At 40.3% G+C, this 25,412-nt stretch overlaps 1 protein-coding gene across 1 annotated transcript in view; it reads left to right on the top strand.

Annotated features, from left to right (window-relative positions):
• Positions 1-5,404: 5,404 nt before the first annotated feature.
• LOC109931252 (secreted frizzled-related protein 4) overlaps positions 5,405-25,412 on the top strand; it is a 31,212-nt gene continuing 11,204 nt past the window's right edge. Inside the window, exons 1-5 of the mRNA XM_020530587.2 lie at positions 5,405-5,855; positions 6,192-6,263; positions 7,102-7,167; positions 9,496-9,694; positions 19,407-19,470. Coding sequence (XP_020386176.2) covers positions 5,414-5,855; positions 6,192-6,263; positions 7,102-7,167; positions 9,496-9,694; positions 19,407-19,470 — 843 coding nt within the window. The 5' untranslated portion in view covers positions 5,405-5,413. The remainder of the gene's footprint in view (positions 5,856-6,191; positions 6,264-7,101; positions 7,168-9,495; positions 9,695-19,406; positions 19,471-25,412) is intronic.

Here is a 25,412-nt window from a genome sequence, read left to right on the forward strand (position 1 = left end):
TTCAGTAATAAATATTCTAAATAATTGTGGCCCAGTACTGATGCTTGTGGCACTCTACTGGTTACAGGTTATCATTCTGAAAATGCCCCCTTATTCCAAATCTCTGTCTTCTATTAGTTAACCAATCTTCTATCCATGCCAATATACTATCTCCAACAATGTTGGCTCTTATCATATTAAGTAGCCTAGTGTAGTACATTATCAAACATCTTCTGGAAATCCAAGCTTATCATGTCCACTATTTCTCCTTTATTTATCTTGCCTGTTAACCCCTCAAATAATTCCAGTAAATTTGTCAGGTGTGATTTCCCCTTCATGAAACCTTATTGACTCTGCTTGATTATATTATGCATTTCTAAATGTTCTGCTTAACTCCAAACTCTTCAAAATCTGCCTTCGGGACCTCATCCCTCTTCTTGTTCTTGGTACCAATATGTATCATGACTGCAGGCTGTTCAACCTCCCTGCAAAGGATATTCAGCAGACCACACCTCAACAGCTTTTGCTTTGGCACCAGGGAGATGACTCACCATTCTGGAGTAACATTTGTTGCTTGTCTGATGCCCTAACTATGGAATCCCTAATCATGTCCACTCTTCTTCCTCCCCTCCTGTATAGCCAAATCACCCATGCTGCCACATATATGGCTCTCACTGCACCTCCCCAAGGAATTATTGGTCTGATCGGTATTCAAACTGGGAAATCAATTTTCAAACAATACTTAGTTTGGGGACTCCAGTGTCTGTCTAGTTCTCTTAAACTGCCTGACAGTCACCCATTCCCTCCTTGCTTGTGTGCTTTTCACCAGCAGTGTGATCACCTTCTTAAATTTGTTATCCATGTAGTTCTTTGCCTCAAGGAAGCACAACAAAGATTCCAGCCGCTGTTGATTTCAAGCTTGTCCTGCACTGACATTTCCTACACATGTGATTGACAAGGACACATGGTGCATCCATGCTTTCCCACATAGTGCACTTGGGTGGGCTGGCCAGCAATACCATAACTTTAAAAACGATTTATTACAAACCAGACAGACAATTGGCAATGATCTAGGCTTCAGAAATCCGAACGGCAGACACAGCACAGCCAACTCTGCAAAGCCTTCTTTACCAATATTTGTGGAAACGTAGAAGGTGGCAGGGTACAGACTGTATTCTAGGTCAGGGACTTCAATGTACGACACCAAGAATGACTCAATTGCAGCACCATTGACCAAGTTGACTGAGTCCTAAAGGACATAGCTGCTGGATTGGTTCTGTAGCGAATGGTGAGGCAACCACCAAGAGGAAAGGATCTACTTGATTTTGTCCTCACCAATCTACCCTCTGTAGATGCCTCTGTCTAGGACACCACACAGTCTTTGTGAAGACGAAGTCCTGACTTCACATTGACAATATCCTCCATTGTGTTGTGTGGATTACCATCATGTTAAATGGGACAGACTTTGAACAGATCGAGCAGTTCACAACTGTGCATCCATGTCACTGTGAACCATTAGCGTAGCAGAATTATATTCAACCACAAGTTGTATCCTCATGACCTAGCATATCAACCACTATTGTTACCATCAAACTAGGAGATCAACCCTGGTTCCATCTAGAGTGTAGGAGGGAATGACAAGGACAGTACCAGGCATACTGTCACAACACTGATAGGCACTGGATATCAAAACCCATATTTCACGAGTCATCACAAATGTGAAATATGACTAATTTAATCACTAGAATGGTTAATGCCTGACTGTTACAACTATTTAAGATAAAATAAACAATGCAAGGTTACATCAATGAACAAAAAAGCAAAAATGTACTTATTATAACAAACATATCTAACGTGGCAAAAATTGATAATTAGTTACTAATATGCAACTTTAAACTTATACCCCTGTTAAATCCAAACACAAACGTTAGTTCATATATAGGAGAGAAGAGACAAGCAGTGTTTTGTAGAAATATTGTAGGGAGGAAAAATAGGCAAAAAAGCACAATGTCTGTGATTCAGAGTCCAAACCAAAAGGAGAAATGAGGTGACTTTCTCACAGTGCTTTTTTTAGTTTTTGGTGTGTTATCAAGTTGTTGTCAACTGTGGTGATCCTTGATTTGGGAGCTGGGCAGCTGGTCTTGGCTTGAATTAGCTGTTCTTTTCTTTTTGGCAGAGTCTTTGAGTGTTTTTCTTTCCTCCCACAGAGAGAGAGAGGGCGAGAGAGAGTGAGAATGAGATCTTGCTTGCTGGAAGACGTTTTGAAAGTCTGAATCATAACTGTTCTCTTTCCTCTTAGTTCTGTGACAGACTGCCACTTAGAACCAAACCGCAAGTTGCTTCTCAGTACGTTTTTTATCCCCAAAGACACTTGGTGCCAGTGTGTTTCAAACTGGTAATAAATATAGCTTCTTCAGATCACACAGCTCTCCTGTCGTAAGCAAAACAAATAATCCAAACCTTCATTTTCTGATTTATGTTTCAAAATGACATATGCAATGTCCTTACAAATGAGGTTAAAACCAGGTGAAGCTACAATAGGATTTCTTGTACACTAAACAGTGGAAGCAGTGTGTGGAGATGGGCCTAAGTGATTCTGCAACTAATAAATGAGTTCTAAGTTATGCAGTCTGGCCACATCCAATTTTAAAATGGTGGTGGTGGTTGAATAACTAACAGAAGCTGGAAGTTCCACAAATATCCCCACCCTGAATGTTGAATAAGCCCAGGATCAAAGCCAAAGACAAGGTTGAAGTACTTGCACCTGCCTTCAGCCAGAAGTGCCAAATAGATGATCCACTTGCTGAGGTGCCCAGCATCACAGATGGGCAGTTTTAACCAATTGAATTCACTCCACATGATATCAAGGAATTGCTGAAGACGTTGGATATTGCAATGGCTGTGGGCCCTGACAATATTCCAGCATTTGTACTTCAGATTTATGTTCCAGAACTATCTGCACCCTAGCCAGCTGTTACACACCGGCTATAACTGGCGACAGTAGGATAACTTACAGAGATATGTCCTGTTCATAAAATGCAGGACCAACAAAACCCTGCCAGTTACTGACCTATCAGCTTACTCTTGATCATTGGCAAAGTGATAGAAGGGACCATCGATCAGTGCTATCAAGTGACATTTGCACAGAAATAACCTGCTTACTGATGTTCAGTTTGGATTCCATCAGGCCGCTCAACTCCTGAGCTCAACGCATCTTTCGTCCAAATATGAATAAAAGACAACTTCAGAGGTGAGTTAAGGGTGATTGCACTTAACATCAATGCAGATTGAGTATTTCAAAAAGTGCCCCTAGCACAATTGGAGTCAGTAGCAATAAGAGGGAAACCTCTTGACAGATTGGAGTCATACCTAGCACAAAGGAAAATCGTTATGGTTGGAGGTCAATCATGTCAGTTCCAGCACATTACTACAGGGGTTCCTCAGGTTGGTGTCCTGGGCAGAACCATGTTCAGCTGCTTTATGAATGATTTTCCCTCCACCATAATGTCAGAAGGAGGGATGTTCACTGATGTTTGCACAATGTCCAATGTAATTCAGAGCTCCTCAGAAACTGAAACAGCTTATGCAGCAAGACCTGAACATCTAGGCTTATGCTAATCAGTGGCAAATAATAATCACACCACACCAATGCCAGGCAATTACCATGTCAAACAAGAGAGAAACTAGCCATCTTCCCTTGACATTAAATGGCATTATAATTGTTTGATTCCCCCACTGTCAACATTCTCAGAGTTACAATTGGCTGCAACCTGAACATGATCAGTTATATAAATACTGTGGCTACAACTCAGAGGCTTGGAACTCAACTCCCGATTCACTAAAGCTTGCCCACATCTACAAAACCGTGAGTCAGGAATAGATGGAATACTCTTCATTTTGCATGGATGGGTGCAGCTCCAACAACATTGAAGAAGGTCGACATACTTTAGGCACATGACCTTCAACATTCACTTCCTTCTCCACAATGCAACATAGCAATACATAGACAACATGCACTGCAGCAACTTGCCCAGGCTCCTTTGACAACGTCTTCTAAAACCATGACCGCTATCTCTGAGAAATACAGGGGCAGCAGATGTATGGGAATACCACCACCTGCAAGTTCCTCTCCAAGACACCCACAATTCTGATTTAGAATCATATTGCTGTTTCTTCACTGTGGCTAGGTCAAAGATCCAGAGCTCCCTTTCTAAAATTAGTGTTTATTCCTGGCTCCCGCAGTTTGCCACCACCTTCTCAGGGGCTAATAGGGATGGCCAATAATACCGGTTTAGCCGGTTACCTCTACGTCCCATGAACGAATAATAAAATAAAATGATTTTGTATTTTTAATCCATGGTAATTTATTTTTCGGAAAAGCTTGACCTTTTAAAATCTTCACACTATGCACGTTTCAAAAAGATGGCAACATTTGTTAAATGTTGTATACTTAAATACTGTTTAATAAAATTACAAGTCGTTCTGAGTAACTTTCTTCCGCGCAAAATAAAAGTTGAGTCACAAATTGAATTTGGAATAACTGCTGAAACGATGGGACTATTACAACGGGGAATGACGGTTCCCTACGTGTTATCGATGAATACGTATTCATGCGACTCTGCGAGTGCATTTCCACCCAACTCTGTTCCCGTTTATCGGTGACGCTCTGTTATGGTTTGCCCACATTATTCAATCGCCCTTTACTGTCGATTCTCTTCTGTTTTTTGGCCAATGTTACTTGCTGGATTTGATCAGCATTGAAACCTCTACCTCAAAAACTTGTCCTTCTTTACACTTGTCCCATACGATTCAACGTGCTTCGGGTGAAGCGCTGGATTAAGTATCGCGTCATAACGCATCTGAGGTGCAGTTATAGAAGAATCATTGTAGCTGAATCACTTCATCAGTAAGACTGGATTTCATTTTTATTTGCTCTGTATTGTAATATTTAAGATTTAAATTTCAGGCCAAATGTGCTGAGTAAACATGCACCTCTCTGAAACTATATGCAAACATTGAGCGTTTCAAAAATTGTCATGCGTAAGGAATAAGAAACAGATGCAGGTGATGTCACTGTAGGTGGAAAAAGAGATGAAAGATACCAGCAAAGGAAGTAACTGGAAAAGGAACACCCCATTTCTGATAGGCATTGCACGCTAGATGCCGTCCCATCATTTCCATGGCCCCTGTCGTGGCTGTGTTAATCTCCTGATAGTTCTGGATTGCCGAAATCCGACAGGAGCACCTCCTCTTATTTGTTATCATCCTGATCGTCAGCTCTTAATTGGTCGCTCACTTTAAATACAGACAAAGAATTTATCATCCCCTGACCACCCCCCTCCCCCATCTGAGTCGCTGATTTTTTTTATTTTTATTTGAAAAGAAGTATATATATACTGGAGGAGAGCAGGGGAATCGGTCCGCACTTTGCAAGATGCTGCCAGTGTTTGCTGCTCTCTGCCTTTGGCTCGGACCAACTGTCTTGTCGCAGGGAGCACCCTGCGAACGTGTCAGAATCCCGATGTGTAAAACAATGCCATGGAATATCACTCGGATGCCCAACCATCTTCATCACAGCACCCAGGAGAATGCTATTCTCGCAGTAGAGCAATATCAGGAACTGGTGGACACTAATTGCAGTCCAGTGCTGCGCTTCTTTCTCTGTGCAATGTACGTACCCATCTGTACCTTCGAGTTCCTTCACGACCCCATCAAGCCGTGTAAGTCAGTTTGCCAGAGGGCAAGGGACGGTTGCGAACCTATAATGAGAAGGTATAACCACAACTGGCCGGAAAGTCTGGCATGCAACGACTTACCTGTCTATGATCGGGGAGTTTGCATCTCTCCGGAGGCAATCGTCACTGATGGACCTGCAGGTGAGAGGCTGAGAACGATTTCCTGTCTTTCAGAGAAGTGCTTTGTTAATATTTGTAACAATGCGTTAATAATCCTTAAAAGCAACGTATCACGCACCAACCTGTGATTTCCCTTTTTATGTTTTCTCTCAAATTAAATTCAATCAACAAAAGATACGTTTTCGATTTCAGTGAGAAGAAATCATGCACTAACACTTGATGCTCTTAGACGAAAACATGACTTGCAACTCCAAGGAGTTATCGTGGTTTACAATTCACTTATCAGTTTGCAGAGAAAGCAGTTTGTGGAATTAATTTAACCAAAAATGGCCTTGTGTTTTTGTTTCAAATTTCCAGATGCAATGTGGATGGACATCACCCGTGATATGATCGTACAGGAGCCTTCCGACTGCAAGAGTTGGAACACAGGTGAGTGGTAAGGGAGCTGGGGAAAAGGTTTGTAAAGATTTGGAGTGTTCTTACTGTCACATCAGAATGATAAAAGTATGTGCGAAGCGTTAGTGGAGGATTACTGCTCTCGAACAAACATTTATAAGTTTCTTTTGTAAACATTTATTCTGCCTACCCTGCGTCTTGGCAGAAGTTCGAAGATCGCAAAACGTTAGATTTTACACGTAACTAATTGGGAAATTCTATTATAAAAACACCGATATTATTGCCCATAGAAAAAGGGTAGATAAAACTGGATTAAAAAAAAACCTGCGGTCTGTCATCATCCGTAGAGAAAGAGATATTGATAACGTTTCAGAATAGTGACCTGGTTTTCAGCATTCCCGAAATTTTGCTTTTCCGTATACATTCAGAATTACTTACCATTCTGATTTGCTCCTTTAAAGGGCACGAGCATTGTCGCGATTGATATGGTCTATTCAGAAACCGAGTTCTTAAAGAATCCACCGCTACTTTACATCTTTCTTCTTAGCTCATCTGATTACATCGTAGCGTCAACTATCAGTTGTATAGTAAAACGCAAATCTCAGGATTCTACGATTTGTAAAAAAAATGCATGCTGATTTGAATTTGACAGTATGTTATTTATTAGCGTTGCCCTGCCTCTGTAAAATACACTTGGGCATTTTTTTGCCATCTGTCCCATTAAAGCAAACTGCCTGGATCGCTACTGTAAAATATTTGTTCACGGTCGGTTAAGATTGACAGACTAGCGCTTTTGCCAGAGCATTCATACTGAAACCTCTAGTATTCGCATTTCCGTTCACTTAAAATTATTTGTACTTTTTTTTGGCAGGTCGTTGTAAATGTAGAAAAATTAAACCAACACTAAAAACATACTTGGAAAAGAACTATGACTATGGTAAGTGATAACTATTTATTGTCAGGTGGCTTTAAAAACACAATGATGGTGGCAGCATTTACACTCGTCACATTTTTTAACAGCTCCAAACTTCATATAAAACTACAGATTATGTACAAATATTGACAACATTTGGGGGAGAGAGGATAATCTGTTGCCTGTTTGATTGCAATAGTGTCCCTGGTGATTTTATAATCCAAAAAATTATAAATTGGATCATTTTTACAAACTTTCAGTCACTTTTCTTATCTAACAGATAAACATCTTTCCATCCTCCAACCTCTTTTACTGTATTTTGACATGAATTTTTATACTTTCATTAGCATTGTATTGTGTTAGAGATGGTCTGTTTGCTCAGTTGACTAGATGGCTGGTTTGCAATGCAGTTTGAAGTAGGCATAGGTTAAATTCCTATGCCAGCCGACATTACCATGAAGGACTCTCCTTCTCAACCTCTCCCCTCGCTTGAGGCATGTTGATGTTTGGGTTAAAACCACCACCAGTTGTCTGTAGAACATTGGCAACTTTATCTTATGGCTTGGATTTTATTTCCTCAAAAGGCAATATTCTTTCTATTGTCTTGTGAAAATTTTCTCTGAACTTGATGTTATTTGCTGCAAAATGTTAATTAACAGGATGTTTACGCATGTTGCAGTCTTAGGCTTGGTTTCTCTCAAGCATATTTTATTTCTACCCAAGGTTATAAAAACATGTTTTTTTGAGGGACAAGGTAATTTATTAAATGCTTTCTCTCAATATAGTGAAAATCAAACTAAAATTGCGATATTATAAACCTAAAATTAATGAGGCATGGGTTAGCATGATCTGTTGATAAAAGCACACCTCTAATTTGCTTTATAATAATTTTGGATTGAGTAAGAGAAGGGGTGTGGGTTTCATTACCTAGATGAAAGTGTTACTTTTAATGTCTTTCACATTTGACATTAAATGCTCCCAATTATAACATGGCCTCAGTGATTGCCAAAATTCCTTTTGGTCTGGCCAAAGTTCTGTATTCATCATAACATCTACTATTGCACCAGTGTAGCACTTCTACTTCTTACACAAAGTGCAGTGTTCAATTAATGACAAATTTAAAACACAGACAAAGGAAAAAGAGAGATAACTTCGATATATTATTTGGACTAGTTTCAAATTCAAGTAAACAATAGACTGTTCTAATATAGGAATAATGGAGTTAGGAGCAGGGATAGGCCATTCAGCCCTCTGTGTTGGCTCTGTCATTCAACAAGATCATTCTGATTTGGTTGTAATTTCAATACTTCTTTCCTATCAGCTCCGCTATAATCCTTGACTCTCTTGTCTATCAAAAATCTATGTAACTTTGCCTTGAATAAATTCAATGACGTAGACTTCATGATTTTTCTGAAGAAGCGAGTTCCATAGACTAAACTGTCTGTGAGAGAAAATAAATCCCCTAATCTGTGTTTTAATAGAGACTTCATATTTTTAAAATGTGTCCCCCAGTTCTAGTCTGCCCAACAACAGAAAACTTCCCTTAGGATCTTATATGTTTCATCAAGATCACCTCTCATTCTTCTAAACTCCAATGGATACAGACCCAGCCAGTCTAGTTTTTCTTCATAGAGTAACTTCTTCATCTGAGGAATGAGTTAATTGAACTTTTTCTGAACTGTTTCGAATGGAATTATATCCTTTTTTCAAACAAGGAGACCAAAATTGTCTATGGAGTTCACATGCAATTTATAACAAAATACTATGAGAACTACTATAATATAATTAAGGAATAGGAACAGGAGTAAACCATTTAAGCCTTTAAAACTGCTCTGCAATTCAGTATAATCATGACTGACCTTCTATCTCAACTCCACGTTTCTGCCCTTTTCCCATACCCCTTGATTTTTTTGAGGGATTTAAACCTATCAGTCTAAGTCTTCAATGTACTCTAACAATGGAAATAAAGCTCAGGATATGTAGCTGATATTAAATCAGAATATAATAGTGATGCATTGCATTTTTAACATCAGAATTAAAGCTAACTTGCAGTTTCTGATTGTGACAACTATTGAGATATCACCAAAACAATTTGGAATAAATTAACAAATTGAAGTTGGAAGATTAAATGAATATAAAAGGTAACTAAATTTAGCACAAAGTTTTAACTAATATCCAAAAATGCCAGCTACAATTAATGCTGGGGAAAATACATGTTTGAATATTGATTGTTAAACATTGAGTCAAATTCTCTAAACAGAACCTTTTGGTAATGTAGTGATATGAAATCTTATTTGCTTTGGAAAATCAGCTTTGAGTTTCACTTTATTTCTGTCCACCTGTTTTTGCTAGTTATCCGAGCCAAAGTAAAAGATGTGAGCAGAAGTGGTTGCAATGAAATCACCACAGTGGTGGAGATTTTAGAGACATTCAAGTCATTGGCACCTATCCTGCAGACTCACATAGCCCTCCTTACCAACTCTTCGTGCTCATGTCCTCAGCTGCCACATAACCATGATCTGCTCATTATGTGTTATGTGTTGCATTCACGGTAAGTGTCATTGTTTTTCAAACAAACTCCATAAGCATTGACTGCAAGTTTGATAGCCAAGCCAGGCTATAAGCACCTTTGATACTATAAAGTCTTCATCAATAGATGATTTCATGCTTCAACTACAAGCCAGACCCTAGCACTAGGATTTTTTCATTCTATACCTTGCAGTAGCTAACAATCCCTCTGATACTTTTAGACCACACATTCCATGGGTATACATTATATCTATAATTGCATAGGGATGATAGCACCAAAGGAATAGCAAGAGGAACAGATATGTTTTAAGTTGTTTATGTTGTTCATTCACTTAATTATTACTGAACCTTTCAAACTGTTATGATCCCAGCTGACATTATTACTCAACAAATCAGATAAAACTGAAATAGATTATATTTTGTTTTGATTTGGCTTTATTGAGGCGACTCTGTCACTGAACTATGAACACTCAATTTTTCAGATTTGGTTTAATCAATAAAACTAAAGTTTATTAAGCTAAAGAAACAAAAATAAAGTATAATAGACTAAACTATTTACATGTAATATGCCTTTAAAGATTTTGAATCACATGGTAGAAATATAATCCCATTAATCCCAAAGTACTCCCTTGACAGTACCCAGAAACACCTCTTCTACATTACTCACACCAGAGAATACTCACACCAGAGAAAACATTTCTTTTACTAACATCTCAATAGACTTAACTTAACTGTCACTTCAACTCCATGTCTGGAAAATCTAATAGAGTAGCATTTTCCTGGAGCTTTCAAATACCTGACTTTAAACATTCAAATAACCTCTTCAAGGTCAGAGACGCCAAGAATACAGTATTCCATCCTCTGGAGACTGCACTTTTAACTTTATTTATTTATCCATTCTGCCATGGATCTTGATATGACAGAATGGGCCAATCTTCAATCCACGGATATTTGGGCAAATGGGTAGGCTATCTAATGAGAAATCTGAATTCAAAGGATACTTTTGGAGGATTCCAAGAGAATTGCTCATTGGATTTTTTAGTTCCCATGGAGCTACAAGGCCCAAAGGTACAATTGCTAGGCATGCTGAAGAAATGACTATCTGGTTATTGGAAAATTGCTACCAAGTTGACTAACAGCTGAATATTGTGTTTGGATTTTGATTATCAGGGTTAGCGATTCATTCCCTGTGGGTGATGATTAATAACACGGGTTTAAATGGAAGTGATAAATTGCTTCATCTTTACTCTGGTTGATCATAGTGGAATCTCATTCCCTTATTGGGAATACATATTTATTTTTATGGAATACATATTTATATTTAAGGATTGTGCACAAACTGGAAGATACGGAACTGTTGACATTCCCAAAATGGAAAATGTTTTACCATGTGGTTTCTTGTAAAATGAGGTCAACAATTCCTCCTATGTTTGTATGCTGTTTACAAAAAATCAAGTGACTTTAGAAAAAAGTCAAGCAAAGCTTTTAGGGAGATGAGAGATAGGTTTTATGGGCCTCAACTGCTGGAAAATCTGGCTATGAAAAGACAATGTGGCCTCTGAGCTTTGTGGTTGCCTAGTAATCTTTTCTGGAATTGATTTGTTTTTGCAGACCTTAGATGGTCAGAATGAATTTTGCGCAATAATAAAAGGATTATTTTGAGTTCAGTAAAGAATGGTGAAAGTCTCTTTTATTCTTGATAGTAGCACAAAGGGGAATGATTTGTCTATTCTGGTGATTGTATCAAAATATTTTTACAAATCGTGAGCCTGGTGAAATAGTGGAACTTGATTACCAGAGTATTTCTCCCATCAAAGTATTAACACCCTCAATTGGGTATTTACCCAATAATAATTCTCACCACATCAAAATTAAAATATTTATGATTTTCATTTTTTTGTTATATGTGGCTGAAACTTATTTGGCTAAATGACAGTTTTTGGAGGCTTCTTGCAACACAAGGCCGACTAAGATTTCTCACCGTATCTTCCTCATTAACTACCTATGCCATCCTCTAATGGAAGCCCTTTCATCTGATTCAATGACTATCCTACCACATGCCATTCCCAGATATCAGCAGATATCCATTGAAAGACCAACGTCCCTGGTGCCTGCAACATTTTTAAAAAGTCGCTGTGCACCTGGACAAAAACAGGCATTCCAAAACTGCTCTGATTGGTGATATTGTTTTCCTGGAGGACCAGCAGAGGAGGCCAGGACATCAGACTCTGGTTGCCTGGTCCTAGGTTGTCATCCAGATCAGTGCTGCCTCTACTTTGTGGAGGAATGACCATTCAATGTTCAAGAAGGTCAGGGTATGCTGTGCCAGGTAAGTGCCACAGTCTTCGTCTGATTCCTCGTGTTCACTCTATCTCTGCTACTGCACAAATCTTCCATCAAGGCTCAAGCTTTGTCACTCTCACTATTGCCTGTCACACTTTCCCCCACCAATCTCATCCCCATCAACCTTCCGTACCACCTTTGCACATCCTTTGCACTGCCTATACACTCCCTCAGAACACCTCACCACCTTGTAATCACCTGTAACAGCACTAAAAGCTGTGCCACCCACTTCTCATCTCACTCAATCTCTCCTTACTCTCATTCTAGGAACAGACAACTCACAATAGGGCAGTAATGGTCCATACAGGTGGAGAGGTGCCCAACATCAGACTCCTCACACCCTACAAGGACAGAATCCTACTCCTTTGCAGGAGAAGATTGTGACTGCTCCTCAGGAGATATTGAGACATCCACATCCTACCAAATGAGTAAAGAGCATTCTTCATTCTACTATAACTCTCACAGTAACCCACTGTCAGTGTCATTCATTGCACACCACTTCTAACCATTGGCCGCATTGTCTCCTGTCACCTGTGTCTTGATCTCCATGATCTCCATGGAGAAATGGCCTCCTCAACCAGTAGGCACCTTCTTGGCCTCTTATGATGAGAGTACTGAGCCTCAGAGGAAGCATAAGCAATGTTGCCACCTGCACTTCAACTAGATAAGGTTCTGACATTTGGTGGGAACATCAGCCTTGAAAGGTTTGGGAGTACATGCTGGTGAGCATCTCATTGTGACAGCTACACAGCTGGCTGAGGAAGTCATGGTCCTTTGGCTGCTGCACATGTTCAGGCTCACATAGGAGACGGCCCTATGGTATTGGCAGTCAGGGACATCAGGCATATGCACAGAGAGTATAGGAGCAACAGAGAGGTATGTGTCTCACAATGCATTCATTGCAAAGAAGTGCTGCCAAACTCTGGGGACCCAGCTGCCCTAAGCATGCCTCCTTGGACAGGTTGGCAGCTGTGATGGATCCAGATCCAGCACCCTTAGTGCCTGCTGAAGAGGCGCACACAACTTCACTCCTTCACCACAGCTGTTGATCGTCAGGACTGAAGGCAGCGGGACAGGGAAGCTGGTACACACCCACAAGGAGACAGGGCAGTGTTAGGAGGCATCGAGCTGGAGGAGGAACCACACACAAGTCCTTCAGAAGTCTTCTCTTAGGACACTCAGAGAACGTTTGTCATCTACCTCCACCCTATCTGCTCTTCCCCAACCACTGGAAGTTCAAGCCAAGAAGGGCCCGTTTGATGAGCAGGCACTTTCCACCCCAACTACGTAACCTGGGACAACACAAAGAGGTAGTTGGAGGAAAAGAAAGAAACACAAATTGAGGACACTTTGGTTGCTCAAGTGACAGTGTGCTGTAGATAAGTTAACATGTTTGTATAATTTGATTGGTTTTATGTTACATCCATTTGTTTGAGTCTCTGTGTAGCCATGACTGTGGCAGTGTGAAACCTAATTGCACGTCCATTTGGGATGTACAATGGATGTAATATGACAATGGATTGATGCCAATGTTCAGAGCCTGCTGCAGCATGATGAAGCAAGGGTGTATATGTGTTTATGGGTTCTGCTAATACCATTGCCCCGCATCCTAAAATATCCCCGTTTTCTTGTGTCCAAAAGAGTTGGTTTAATGAAGTTGTCAGCAATGTCTGGAATTAAAACAGGAATTGCTAGAGAAACTCAGCAAGTCAGATAGGATCTGTGGAGAGAGAAATGGAATTAATGTTTGGAGTTTGTATGCCTCTTATTCACAATGTCTAGGGCAGGGAGGTGTCAGCACACAGGGAGCAAATGCATTAGGAAGCAAGTGATTAGGGACCCTGCAGGTCTGAGTTCCGTACAGTATATGGACCTGTGGATAATGTTGTTTCCCTTTAAAGGGCTTCATATCAGTGCATCTTGCAGTCCCTTTCTTACATAAAGATATTTACCTCACTCCATTGTGGTCACATCCATTTTCTCAAATTCCTGCATTCTGGATGGTGACAGTGAATGCTCATCGGCCAGTGGCTTCCAGCCACCACCTCAATGCATTGGTGAGGTCCCGAACTGATAGCTCTTCCCATGACCCCTAACCAACCGGTCTTTATGTGCCATTATTAGTTCACCTTTCTCCCCATCCCAAAGAAGATGAGGTGACCATGCCAGCTGTGGTCGTATGCTGTCTTCCCCGTGACGCCAGAGAGCTGCATAATGTGAATGAATGCCCCTCCCACATTACCATGTTTCCAGCCATGCTTTACCATATTCTTTCTTACAAATACAATTGCCCCTCTTTACAATTGTCATCGCTCCTCCCCCACAGCCTACAGCCCCCAACACAAATGAATAAGCTCCCGAATGACCTCCCTGCAGGAACAAACCCCTTTGTCCCCTCCATCTTCCTTTCCCCTTAGCTTCTATGCACAGACCCAATGGACTGACTGAAGTAACTCCACAAAGGCTAGTATCCTGTCACCACATCGCCCTTTATTTACATTTGCATAGTACATGACACTGACTCAAAGAACAAAGAACAAAGAAAATTACAGGACAGGAACAGGCCCTTCGGCCCTCCAAGCCTGCGCCGATCCAGATCCTCTATCTAAACGTGTCGCCTATTTTCCAAGGATCTGTATCCCTCTGCTCCCTGCCCATTCATGTATCTGTCTAGATACATCTTAAATGATGCTATCGTGCCCGCCTGTACCACCTCTGCTGGTAACGCGTTCCAGGCACCCACCACCCTCTGCGTAAAGAACTTTCCACGCATATCTCCCTTAAACTTTTCCCCTCTCACCTTGAAATTGTAACCCCTAGTAATTGAGTCCCCCAATCTGGGAAAAAGCTTCTTGCTATCCACCCTGTCTATACCTCTCATGATTTTGTAGACCTCAATCAGGTCCCTCCTCAACCTGCGTCTTTCTAATGTAAATAATCCTAATCTACTCAACCTCTCCTCAAAGCTAGTGCCCTTCACACCAGGTAACATCCTGGTGAACCTCCTCTGCACCCTCTCCAAAGCATCCACATCCTTTTGGTAATGTGGCGACCAGAACTATACGCAGTATTCCAAATGTGGTCGAACCAAAGTCCTATACAACTGTAACATGACCTGCCAACTCTTGTACTCAATACCCCATCTGATGAATGAAAGCATGCCGTATGTCTTCTTGACCACTCTATCAACCTGCATTGCCACCTTCAGGGTACAATGGACCTGAATACCCAGATCTCTCTGTGCATCAACTTTCCCCAGGGCTTTTCCATTTACCGCATAGTTTGCTCTTGAATTGGATCTTCCAAAATGCATCACCTCGCATTTGCCTGTGTCAGCTCAGAGCTGGCTTCTAGAGTGAGCAGAATCCCTGACACTCCTGTTTATGTCTGTCAGCCAGGACTCCCTGATTGGACCTGGTTAACAACCTCAGTCAGGGAACTCATATCCTATGAGGTCCACCTGGCTGATTTCATTCCAACCACTACACTGAGCATGGCTTACCTCATTGAACAACCTAACCGAACAGCCCTAGATGAGAAGCGCCCAGATCCCTGACCGATGACTGTATTAGCCCTACTCCCAAAAGTAGGTTATAAAGCAATGGGACCGACAGTGACCCAGTTCCTGGACTGCAGAGGCATGGACCCCCCATCAGCATTCCCTCTAATTTTCTTTGCAGCTGCCTGGGCTACCAAAGTGCATGCACAACAGTGACTTACAGAACCAGAAATCAGTGTTGTGATTAGCGTTCTGATGTTGATCACTGTGCTTGGAGTCTTGGAGCAAAAATCTTGCCCCTGTCCGAGATCACCTCGACTGGATGCCTGACTGTAATCAATTTCCTCGACTGTTATTGGAGCTTGCCCTTGACTGACTATGCTGAGACCCCCAACTGATAGCTACCTCCACGGACTTCAGTGAAATCTACTCCCCCAAGACTGAGATATGGCTACTTGCTTGCCACACAATGTGCTGATGGCACATGGATTAGGTGTGAGAATGACATAGGGTATCTCCGTTCAGCAAGATGTACGCATCTTGACTGAAGACTGCTGCTCACAAGGCACACAGCTTGGTTGTGTGACCGCGCTAATTAGCACAGCAAGGCAAAACAAGGCAAAGCAAAGCAAAACAAAGCAGGGATGCTGTGAACATGCAGGTAGGTGCTAAGTGAACAAATGCTAAGAAAACAAGCCAGCAGTCCTGACATGGATAGTAGGAACTGCAGATGCTGGAGAATCCAAGACAACAAGGTGCAGGGCTGGATGAACACAGCAGGCCAAGCAGCATCATAGGAGCAGAAAGGCTCGTCCTGACATGGGCCTGGTCTAATGTGTGAGCTGTGTGTGTGTCTGTTGGTGCAAATGTCCATGCAGTAGCCTTTCAATGCTAATTGCCAGTATGTCCTGAAAGGCATCTCTATGCTTCCTAATCAACCTGGAAGTAGACTGGAGAGATGCCATGAGGATTGTGAGGGGTTGGCAAATGTCAGATGCCAATATCTGTGGATGAAGAGTGTGTGCAACTGGTGCCTATGGGTCATAGCTTGAGTTACTGTTTGGTGCTGAGCAACACTGAAGTTCTTCATGGAGGGTAGTGAGGTACCAGCTCTGACTCCCATGTTGAGAATTCCATATGCCTAATTTGTTTGATGCATATTGTAAGAAAGGAATGTGCATATTAATGAGGTGAGATTTGCTATTAATAAGACGTTTAATAAGCTATGCAAACCTTAATCGGCAATTCGTTGCAGCCTATTGAGAATTTGCTTCACCACTCAGCAGATGGATGCAAAATGCAGCAAGTTGATCCCAACATCGAGATAGGCTTTGCTGGATGTCTGGCATGATCCTGCTGCAAATCTTGCCATAGCTCTTGTCTTTCAGGTACCTTTACGATTCCACTCCTCGTATCCATTTTGTTTGTAAACAATTTGTCTTTCATAACAAATTTTTCCAGGACTTTTCTATTCAAAATAGGTATTTATAAAGAATTCCATTTTAGCTGAGACACAATGGTTAGTCAAATCCCCTATATAAAAAAAACTAACTAAATAAATTCTGAATGCAGTAATTTATTGCTAATTCTTCATTTGTTCCTGATTGCAATCATTGCTTATAAAATTTTTCTTGAACTGTTAAAATAAATATCTTTCTGTAAATGGAACTATTTAGAGTCATAGACGTAGAGATATACAGCACGGACACATACCCTTCAGTCCAACTCATCCATGCCAACCAGATATTCTAAATAAATCTTGTCCCATTTGTCAGCATTTGGCCCATATCCCTCCAAATCCTTCCAATTCATTTACTCATCCAGATGCCTTTTAAATGTTGTAATTGTACCAGCCTCCACTATTTCCTCTGGCAGTTCACCTTCTGAGTGAAAAAGTTGCCCCTTAGATCTCTTTTAAATCTTTCCCCTCTTACCTTAAACCTATGCCTCTAGTTTTGGAATCCCCCACCCCAGGAAATAGACCTTGTCTATTTACCCTATTCATGCCCCTAATGATTTTATAAACCTCTATAAGGTTACCCTTCAGCCTTCGATGTTCTAGGGAAAATAGCCTCCCCTTATAGCTCAAACCCTCCAACTCTGGCAACATCCTTGTAAATCTTTTCTGAACCCTTTCAAGATTCACAACGTCCTTCAAATAGCAAGGAGACCAGAATTGCACACAGTATTCCAAATGTGGCCTAGTCAATGTCCTGTACAGCCGCAACATGATCTCTCAACTCCTGTACTCAATGCACTGACCAGTAAAGGCAAGCATACCAAATGCCTTCTTCACTATCCTATCTACCTGAGACTCCATTTTCAAGGAACTATGAACCTGCACTCCAAGGTCTCTTTGTTCAGCAACACTCTCCAGGACATTACCTTTAAGTGTACAAGTCCTGCCCTGATTTGCCTTTCCAAAATGCAGCACCTCACATTGATCTGAATTAAACTCCATCTGCCACTCCTCGGCCCACTGGCCCATCTGATCAAGATTCTATTGTATTTTGAGGTAATCTTCTTAGCTGTCCACTACACCTCTAATTTTGGTGTCATCTGCAAACTTACTAACCATATCTCCTATGTTTATATCCAAATGTTTTATATAAATGATGAAAGTCAGTGGACCCAGCACCAATCCTTGCAGCACACTGCTGGTCACAGGCCTCCAGTCTGAAAAGCAACCCTCCACCACAACTCTCTGTCTTCTACTTTCGAGCCAGTTCTGTATCCACGTAGCTAGTTCTCCCCATATTCCATGTGATCTAACCTGGCTAACGAGTCTACCATGAGGAGCGCTTACTGAACTCCTTACTGAAGTCCATGTAGATCATGTCCACCGCTCTGCCCTCATCAATCCTCTTTGTTACTTTAAAAAACTCAATCAAGTTCGTGAGACACGATTTCCCATGCACAAAGCCATGTTGACTATCCCTAATCAGTCCTTGCCTTTCCAAATACGTGCATATCCTCAGGATTCCCTCCAACAACTTGGCCACCACCGATGTCAGACTCACCAGTCTATAGTTCCCTGGTTTTTCCGTACCACCTTTCTTGAAATTTCCCCAGAAATTCTATGAATGACTATTTGTGTAAGAAAAATTGTTTTTAATAAAAGCCCACATCTGAAAAGATCACCAGAACTTGATGAATAGAACCATTGGTCAAAGTGGGAGCGAAGTTGCTTGTGGTGCGGGAGAATGGCTATCCTTGGGTAGAAACATAATGAGCCAACAGTTATTGTAGAGGAGAAAAGAAAACTGCTTGTCTTCAAAACCCAAGTTATTTTGTTACAATATAACTGATTAATCAAATGGATGCTGAGATGAAACATCCACTTGACACTAATGGTTGAAGGGGTCTAAAACTGACCAAATTGGTTAGAGTAGAGGAAAATGAAATTAGGAGCTAAAAAAAATTATGTGAAGCAAGTGGGTCATGGAGTTCCGCAAGGTTTCTGTTCTAAGGTCATTTCTGTTTACTGTCACATTAATCATTTTTATGTAGGAGCAGAGGAAGCATACTGAAATTTGCTGATGAAACCATAAAAAATAGAAAGCAAAAATTCAGAAAGTCAAAAAGATTTCTTTTATTGCCATCATGAAGATATTTGAGGCACTGTGTCCTTCATTTCTAGAAGTCTTTTTTGCTAAATTTCTCAGATCCTTTCCTGAATCACTGGAAAATGCCAAACTCTGTACATAAAACGTCAATACTGTACACCATTGAAATATTTTGTCACATAAAAGTCAACGTTGCCTAAAAAGTATCCATTACAGTTGTGAATTGATTAAGAAGTAGGTTTTAGTCTTGTAAGATGGAAGATTATTTATTTGGACCATCTGTTTTGTAAATTTCATTCTGATGCTTTCCTTTCTGATTTTCACAGATTGATGCTCTTTAATGGGTGTTTAGCTGAAAAATGGAAAGATCAATGGTCTAAACGACTTAAGGTAAGGCTGATGTGGATTAACAGTTTGAATGTTCATTTTAAAAATGCTAAATATAAGCTTATTACAAATTGAATGCATTGACAATAAAGTAGTTTAACATTTTGCTCATTCTCATCAGTGTGCTCATTTATAGTAGTGTTGAGCATGACAGATGCAGAAGGAAAAGAATTTTGTAGTGTTAGAGAGGCTTCAAATTTAACTTTTTCATGTATCTTATATTTTAATCTTTAGTTCAAAGGGCTAAAGTATGAAACTAAAGATTAGAAAAATGGAAAGTCATTGGGAGTCATCCTAAAATCGTGGACTGAGAGCAGCATGGATCTTGCAGCTGCTCCTGAGATTGAAGGTTTATTTCTAGATTTACTTTTTGATTTCTTACAGTTATTACATTTCAGTAGTACAAGATTTTTATTTTGATTCATTTTTGGTTCGTTAACAAGCAAAATCACAAAAAAAACCCCAAAAATTTTTTTTAAAAATGTACGCTTTTTTTTTCAAACTGAGTTCAGTTAATGGACCTTTTGGAGATACCTACCAGTGGATGGCTCGGGTGTTTTTTCTATAAAATTATACGCATGGAAGAGAGTTTCCTTAACATCGCTAAAGAGATTATTTTAAAATCACGGAGGAGAGTTTTTTTTAAATGAAGTTGTGTTTACGGAGGTTTTGAAGAGGCCTACACTTGAATGGCTCTGGTGTGAGATTTTTTTGATCAGAAGATTGAAAGCTGTCTGCTGGACCACTTGAGCAAGAGACTTTTTGTTTTAATTCAATTGTCCAGCTAAGTGGTTGATTTTATTTAAGATTTTTACATTTGATTTTTTAAAAAAATTCTCATTTTTTGCATGCTTAATATTAACTCCTTGGGTAAAGGAAGATAGTTTATTTTATATATAAGGTGCTGTTGTATGCTGCTTCCTTTTTAGGGTAAATGACATTGAGGATATACAAGAGACATTCAGTTAGCTGGCTAGTAGATTTAGAAAAGTGTTTACACAGCAGGATCAGTCAAATAGATGGATGACTGTTAGGTAAGGTAAGAAGGATGTTCAGAAGTCTCCAGTGGCTTTTCCTTTCTCAAACAGATACTCAGTTTTGGGTACTGTTGAAAAGGATAGTGTCTTAGAAGAGAATAGAAGAGACAGTCAGATCTTGGGCACGAAGAATGAATCTTATATTAGGTGGCGTTTGACAAAATTTAAAACAATAATTGTTATAGGGGACCCTCCTGTCAAAGGCACAGACAGGAGATTCTGCAGCAGTGTGCGTGAATCTAGAATAATAGGTAGCTTTCCTGGTGCCAGGATTAAGAATGTCTCAAAACGTTTAAAGCATATTGTTAAAGGGAAGAGTGAGAAACTGGAAGTTATTTTATACATTGCTAGGAATGACATAGAGAAAAAAATTAAGGCTTTACAGAGTGAATAAGAGGTTAGCTAGAAAATTAAAAAACAGAACCTCAAAGAAGACCACGTCCTGAAGCAAACCAGGTACTACAGCCATATTACCGCTCAAACTTGGATGTTGAACAGTTTTCCTGCCGCCTCCGCCTCCGCGCTTACTTCTTTCCTTTATCCATCTTCTATCCGCCTCCCCCACTTTCCCTATTTATTTCAGAAACCCCTTCCCCTCCCCCATTTCTGAAGAAGGGTTTAGGCCCGAAACGTCAGCTTTCCTGCTCCTCTGGTGCTGCTTGGCCTGCTGTGTTCATCCAGCTCTACACCTTGTTATCTCAGATTCTCCAGCATCTGCAGTTCCTACTATCTCTCTCCTCAGAAGTAGTAACCTCTGGTTTACTCCCAGTGCCAAGCGCAAATGAAAGAAAAAATGGAAGGGTAAATGAGACAAATCAATGGCTGAAAAGGTGGTGTAATGTTCAGGAATTCAGGTTCTTGGATCATTGTGATTTATTCAGGATCAGAAAAGACCTGTTCAAAAAGGATGGGTTTCACCTGTACTGGAAAGGGATCAATATCCTTGTGGGAAAATTTGCTAACTCTATTAACAAGACTGTAAACTATTAGAGAGAAGGTATTTAGGGATCCTAAGTAGCTGAGTAAATAGAAAGATAGATGAGAATGGTTTTGAATTTGAAAAGGACAATTGGAAAAGACAGACATGAACAAGTCAGAGAATGAAGTAACTCTGAAGAATGAAACTGCATTTATTTCAATGCAAGATAAAGCTGATGAACTCAGGGCATATTTAGGAAAATAGGATTGGAGCATTGTAGCTATTACAGCAACTTGGCTGAGGGATGGCCAGGACTGATAGCTCAATGTTCTCAGCTTCAGATGCTAACTGTAGGTGATTTTAATTTTCCAAACATTGACTGGGACTACCGTAGTGTTAAAGGTTTGAATGGTGAGGAATTTGTTAAATGTGTTCAAGAAAAAATTCTCTCTCAATATGTAAATGTTCCTACTAGAGGAGCAAAACTTGACCTTCCCTTGGATAATAAAACAGGGCAAGTTACTGAAGTGAAAATAGGGAAACACTTTGGTTCTAGAGATCATAATTCTGCTTGTTTTAAAATAGTTATGGGAAAGGATAAGCCTTCCGCAAAAATAATTGTTTTTAAGGCAAATTTTAATGGCAGGAGACAAGAACTTTCAAAAATTGATTGGAGTGGACTCTTTGCAAATAAAGGGATGTCCGATAAGTGGGAGGCTTTCAAAATGTGATAACGAGAGTTCAGATCACTATGTCCCTCTTAGAGTGAAAGGTAACGCTGGTAGGATTAAAGAACAATGGATGACTAAAGATATTGAGGTTCTGGTCAAGAATACAAAAAGAATCATATAAACAACTGGGTTCAAATGAATCTTTTAAACTGTATAAAAAGTATTGGGACATTCCTAAGAGAAAGATCAGGAAAGCAAAAAGAGGACATGAGATAGCCTTGGCAAATAAGGTTAAGGATAATTCAAAGAGATTCTACAAGTACATTAAGAGCAAGAGGGCAACTAGAGTGAGAAAAAAATCAAAGAAGTCACCTTTGTGTTGAACCTCAGGAGATGGGAGAGATATTAACTGAATATTTTGCATCAGTTTTTGCTATGGAGAAAGAATTGGAGGCTAGAGAACTCAGGGAAATAAATATTGATGTTTTGAAAACAGTTCACATTACAGTAGAGAATGTGCTGGCCGTCTTAGAAAATATAAAGGTGAATAAATCTTCAGGACCTGATCTAGTGTATCCAAGGACTTTATGGGAAGTTAGGGAGGAAATTGCATGGACCCTTGCAGAAAAATTTGTATCATCTATAAATATGGGTGAGGTGTCGATGACTGAAGAGTGGTTAATGTTGTGCCCTTGTTTAAGAAAGGATGTAAGGAACTATGGACCTGTGAGTCTGACTTCAGTGGTGGGTAAGTTGTTGGAAGTGATTCTGAAAGATAGGATTTGCATGCACTTGGAGAGGCAAGGAATGATAAGGGATAGTCTGTATGGTTTTGTATGAGGGAAATCATGTCTCACAAACTTGATTGAACTTTTTTGTGGAAGTAACCACGAAGATTGATGAGGACAGAGTGGTAGACATTGTTTACTAAAGCCTGTGATAAAGTTGCACATGGTAGACTAATTAGTAAAGTCAGATCACATGGGATTCAGAGTAAGCTTGCCAATTGGACGCAAAATTGACTTAACGTCAGGAGAAAGAGAGTGATGGTAGAGGGTTGTTTTTCAGACTGGAGGCCTTTGACCTGCTGGGTCCACTTTAGTTTGTCATTTATACAAATATTTCGATGAGATTATAGAAAGCATGGTTAGTAAGTTTGTGGATGACACCGACATTGGTGTTATAGTGGATAGTGAAGATGATTATCTGAGATTACAAAAGATATTGATCAATTGGGTCAATGGGTTTAAGAGTAGAGAATGGAGTTTAATTTGGATAATTGTGAGGTATTGCAGTTTAGTAAAACAAACAATGACCAAGACTTATACAATTAAAAGTAGGGCCTTGGGCAGTATTGTAGAAGAGATAGACCTCGGGGTTCAGGCACATAATTCTTTGAAGTTTGCATCACGTATAGATAGGGTGGTTAAGAAGGCTTTTAGCATGCTTGCCTTCATTGCTCAGCCCTTTTAGTACGGGAGTTAGGATATTATGTTGAGGTTGTACAGGATGTTGGTGAGGCCTCTTCTGGAGTACTGTGTCCAGTTCTGGTGTCCCTGTTATAGGAAGAATATTATTAAGCTGGAGAGGGTTCAGAAGGGATTTACCAGTATGTTGCCGGGAATGGAGGGTTTAAGTTATAAGGAGAGGTTGGATAAGCTGGGACTATTTTTTTCACTGGAACACAGAAGGTTCAGAGGTGACCTGAAAGAGGGGTATAGATGAGGTATATGCGAGTGCCTTTTCACTAGGGTGGGGGATTTCAACACTAGGAGGCATATTTTTAAGGTGAGAGTAGAAAGATTTAAAAAAGACATGGGGGCAATTTTTTTATACACAGGGTGCTTCGTGTGTGGAATGAACTTTCAGAGGAAATAGTGGATGTGGGTGCAGTCACAATGTTTAAAAGACATTTAGATAAATACACAAATAAGAAATGTTTGGAGGGATATGGGCCAAGCACAGGAGGTGGGATTAATTTAGTTCAGGATTATGGTCGGCATGGACCGGTTGGACCAAAAGGGCTGTTTCTGTGCTGTATGGCTGTATGACTCAAGGAAGCTAATAAGTCACTATGGTTGTTGGAAACCTGGTAAAATTCAGCATGCAATGTGAATGTTAATGATAAGCTATAGCAACAACCAGAAATAGATTATATTGAGAAGACCATGAAGGACTGACATTTTAGACAGAACTAGGTCAAGAATTACCTGCAAAATGGCTGGTCAGCATTACTTTTATTTGTTACATGTCTTCCAAAATTTGTCCAATTTCATCAATGGTGTCAGTGTCATACTTCTGGCTATTTTGAAATCATATTGCAGAGTACTTCTTTAAACAATCATTACACATGTATGAGTAAATTTTTCCCATTGTAGGGTAAGCCATAATAGCAAATTTATTGGATGGCTTCATATCCACCAATGATTGAATTATCTCACCCAATCACATGCTTCTTAGTTGATTATCTATGGAAGCAAGATGTTGTGCGAATTACTTGGCAAATTGTAAGGTGAGAGAGCTGAAGGATCTTGCCACTGGCAGACTTTCTGCTAGAGGAATCTAGCACCATATATAAAGGCCAGATAGAGACTGCATCAGTTGCTGCAGCCAGGATCATCCCCTCAGTTTTTTGGTGGTTGCTCCTACAGCAGAAGAGATAAGAGCAAAAAAGCCTCTGTTAGCTCCCCCTTTCACAGAACATGCCTGCGCATGTTGCTGGATGGGATCACAGAAAGACGGGATATCCTCTTTCTGGTGATTAGAATCAAAATGCCATGACATCATACCCAACCAGGCTAGGCACAATTACAGCACAGGTCGGTGTTGTTGCATGGCAAAAACAATGGCGAAAAGGATGGCAACCAGTGTCAAATTGAGTCATTGATCTCCCGTGCTCCTCAAGGGTAAGTGACACCATCATCTCTTAGGTATCTCACACTCATATCATTCAGTCTAACTCTGCCAATGCACACACATGTCACCAAGGGTGTTGGACTGTAAACCCCAGCATCACATTCCCAGCAGAAGAGGCGATGGCCTAGTGGTATTATCACTGGACTGTTAATCTAGAGACCCAGATAACATTATTGGGACAAAGGTTTGAATCGCTCCACGGCAGATGAAATTTGAATTCAAAAAATATCTGGAATTAAGAGTCTAAAGATTACTGTGAATCCATTGTCAATTCTTGGAAAAACCCATCTGGTTCACTAACGTTCTTTAGGGAGGGAAACTACCATCCTTATCTGGTTTGGCCTACATGTGACTCCAGACGCACAGCAATGTGGTTGACTCTTAAATGCCCTCTGGGCAATT

This window comes from Rhincodon typus, chromosome 4 (assembly GCF_021869965.1).
Source record: "Rhincodon typus isolate 14 chromosome 4, sRhiTyp1.1, whole genome shotgun sequence".
Classification (NCBI taxonomy): domain Eukaryota; kingdom Metazoa; phylum Chordata; class Chondrichthyes; order Orectolobiformes; family Rhincodontidae; genus Rhincodon; species Rhincodon typus.